The sequence below is a fragment of the Nematolebias whitei genome, chromosome 3, assembly GCF_014905685.2.
Source record: "Nematolebias whitei isolate Nwh7 chromosome 3, NemWhi1, whole genome shotgun sequence".
Taxonomy (NCBI): Eukaryota; Metazoa; Chordata; class Actinopteri; order Cyprinodontiformes; family Rivulidae; genus Nematolebias; species Nematolebias whitei.
Window position 1 is genome coordinate 59,194,211 of NC_056500.1, and position 3,044 is coordinate 59,197,254.

The window sequence follows — 3,044 nt, forward strand, 5'->3', positions numbered from 1 at the left end:
GTTTGCTCTCTGCAGGTGAAGCCACGCAGCACTTTGAGGACAAATGAAAAGTAAATGGCAAACAGGTGTTTGATGAAGTGCAGTGTTCACAAGCTGAATGTTAACTTCGACGATTCAAATGTGCAACACAGCAGATCTCTTCTGCTCTGGTCCTCATGGAGGAGGGGATTTATTTCTTTACAAGCGATTTATTCTGGTTGGTTCCAGTCTATCCAGTCTCCTACCTGCTGACAGAGTAAAGAAATGATCAGCAGTCTAGTAGACAAAGTATAAGTACTGTGGTCTAATACAACATAAGGCATGTGAGCTCTACTTAACCCCTTAATGTGTGCTACTGCGTCAGAACAATATGAAATAAGTAAAAATGTGTAACATACCGCTTCATACTGGTTGTGTTAAGGACCATTATAATTTGTCCTTATGTACAATAAAGTGGGGAACAGTACAAGGCACACATTTAACAGCTGAGTTGTTACAAATATATAAATAACCAAGACAAAAAACAAAGTTCATGAGTATCTGTGCTCTCGTCAGTGACTTGTCCAGTTCTCTCATGTACATTTAACATTGTTTGTCAGGACTTCAAGTGTTGGTCTGGTGGGTGCTGTCCCGGCCAGTCCAGCTGGGTTCACATGACTCAGTTGTTAGACGCTGTCCACAAAGCTGCCAGGAAACAGTCCGGTCCTGCCGTTCCTCTGCAGCGTGCCTTTGAACCAGCCGTCCTCCCGCTTCCTGTGGACAAACACAATGTCCCCCTCTTTGAGTTCCAGCTCCGCCTCGCTCTGTGGAGGATATGACACCACCACCCTGTACCTGGGGAGGACAGTGAGGGGCAGAAACACAGCATCAAAGACAATTTATACCTGCAGTCTCCTGTTACTGTGTCCGGGACCGGCAGGTCCACATAAGCCTACCTCTCACATATGATGGGACGTGCATCATGCTGCTGTGATAACAGAGAGGAGCAAGGCTGACGAGGGGGAGGAGCGATGGGAACACATCCGTCCAGTGGAATGTTCTTCCTATGGGAGAACTCAGGGACTGAGGGGGAGGAGGAGGATGAAGCAGCAGCAGCAGGTTCAGACTCGAGCCAACCCGAGGGAGGGGAGGTGTCATGGCCCACAGCTCCATGCAGCATCTCTCCAGGCGCAGTCAGCTCCCCCTCATGGGTGGGAGAGGAGGGGGGTGAAGGACGAGACTTCTTCTTATTGGAGGACAACAGCTTCAGGAGACTCTTCTTTTCTCTCTGCACATATTTCATGTTTGTGTTAGAAAATAATGGCAGAAAACTTTTGAAATTGTTTTTCTGGAGCTTAACTGCTGATCTGTTCCATGTTGCTGTGTTCATGCGTGCTCATCTACTCACACAGACTCATGCTCATGTTCGTGCTGCTGTTCAACGTAATGTTTTTATGCTATTAGTGCTTAGTGAATTTTAGTTGATGTTTTTCTTAGATCATATCTTAGATCTTATTACTGTTTTTCTTTTACATTTATTGTTGGATGTAGCTGGGACCCTGTGTACATAATTTCGCTCCACCACGTGTACCACATGGGGTGTGAATGACAATAAAGAATCTCTGACTCTAACAAATTAAAAACACATGGCCATGTTATTTTGTTAATGACCCCATTGACAGTCATGGTATTTTTAATTTGTAAGAGAAATAAAAACTCAGCATTCCTTGAACTGTAGAAGTATCTTAGCTCAGTATCTGTAAAACTGACTGAACTAGTCATTTCTAAAACAGTCCATGCTCAATAATCCAGGTATACAATCCAACAATTTTCAGTCTGACTGAAAATTGTTGTATAGTCATTTCTGTTTTAGCCTAGTTCAATTAGCTGTAGCGGCCATCTTGAATGAGGTTGACCCCCAAAAAGCAATTAGTTGTGGATGTACGTCCAAAACTTTGCCAAAGTGTCATTAAAGTTGTTAGTGATTCATAACTGCAGTCAAACAGGTGAAAACATTATTAATAAAACATGCAGAATAGATATTCAGTTTTATTTGAACTTAAAATTTAATTGAATATTTACAAACATCCAACCTTGCCATCCTTGTCCTGTCTACAGGTTCCGTTGTTGGAGGAGGAACTGGGAGCAGCATTGTTGCCGATGGGCACGGGTCTTAAAACGTCCACATCCAGAGACACAGCGTTCACATTAGGTGGAGTCAGAGATGCGGCAGCGCAGCTCAGAGCCACTCCAGTCCGAGTACAGCCCTGAGCAGTGTTGGAGGAAGGCAGTGGTACGTAGGTCACGGGGGTTGCACACTGGATGGGGGTCACTGCTGCTGTGGGTCTATCCTGACTGTGACAAGCTGCTGTAACAAAGACACAAATCAAAATTAAACTTTGAAATTGTGTCCCCCTCAGCGGAACGTTCCCCATTTCATTCAACCTTTATTTATACAGGTTAGTTTTATTGACCCGAGGCGTTTGCATGTTCTCTCTGTGAGAAGACAAGAGAGACCTGTCATAATAATAATATAGAGCTAATAAACTCCATACTAACTCATACCTGACCTAAATAAACACAATATACCTCTAAATACAGGTACGCTCTGTGTAACCCAGTTTTTATCTCGCAGGAATACTGTGCATGTGACTCTATAAAGAAATGGCTTTTAATGTTCTTTAAAGTAATGTGTAAAATGCTAATAAAAACACAAACTAGAAAGATCAATATATTCATACTAACTAGACTACAGGCTATTTTAAACAACCTGACTGTCAATCAAATGAAATTTAAAGTCATAATAGAAATAAAAACACTTGCTTTTTTAACTGGTAGTCCACTTAAGGGTTTTAATAGGTTACATGTGACAAGATGCTACATTTTAGAGTAAGAGTTGTTGCCTGATCCTCCTGTAAGTTCAGCTGACTCATGGAAATCAAGTTATTATTGTCCAAAAAAGTTCAAACTGGTCCTCTGGACATTCAAAAAAAAAACAAAAAAAAAACCACAAAGCAAAAAAATATATAGGAACGTTTTGTCTCTCATCCAAGAGACTTCCTCAGTCTGAGGTGCTGTTTTCAGCT

The 3,044-nt window shown here is 42.1% G+C and overlaps 1 protein-coding gene across 1 annotated transcript in view; it reads right to left on the reverse strand.

Moving 5' to 3' along the window:
* Positions 1-259: 259 nt before the first annotated feature.
* LOC119407577 (E3 ubiquitin-protein ligase SH3RF1) overlaps positions 260-3,044 on the reverse strand; it is a 9,384-nt gene continuing 6,599 nt past the window's right edge. The window contains exons 5-7 of the mRNA XM_037674398.1: positions 2,052-2,326; positions 915-1,246; positions 260-813 (exon numbers count right to left, since the gene is read on the reverse strand). Of these exons, the coding sequence (XP_037530326.1) occupies positions 645-813; positions 915-1,246; positions 2,052-2,326 (776 nt within the window). The 3' untranslated portion in view covers positions 260-644. The remainder of the gene's footprint in view (positions 814-914; positions 1,247-2,051; positions 2,327-3,044) is intronic.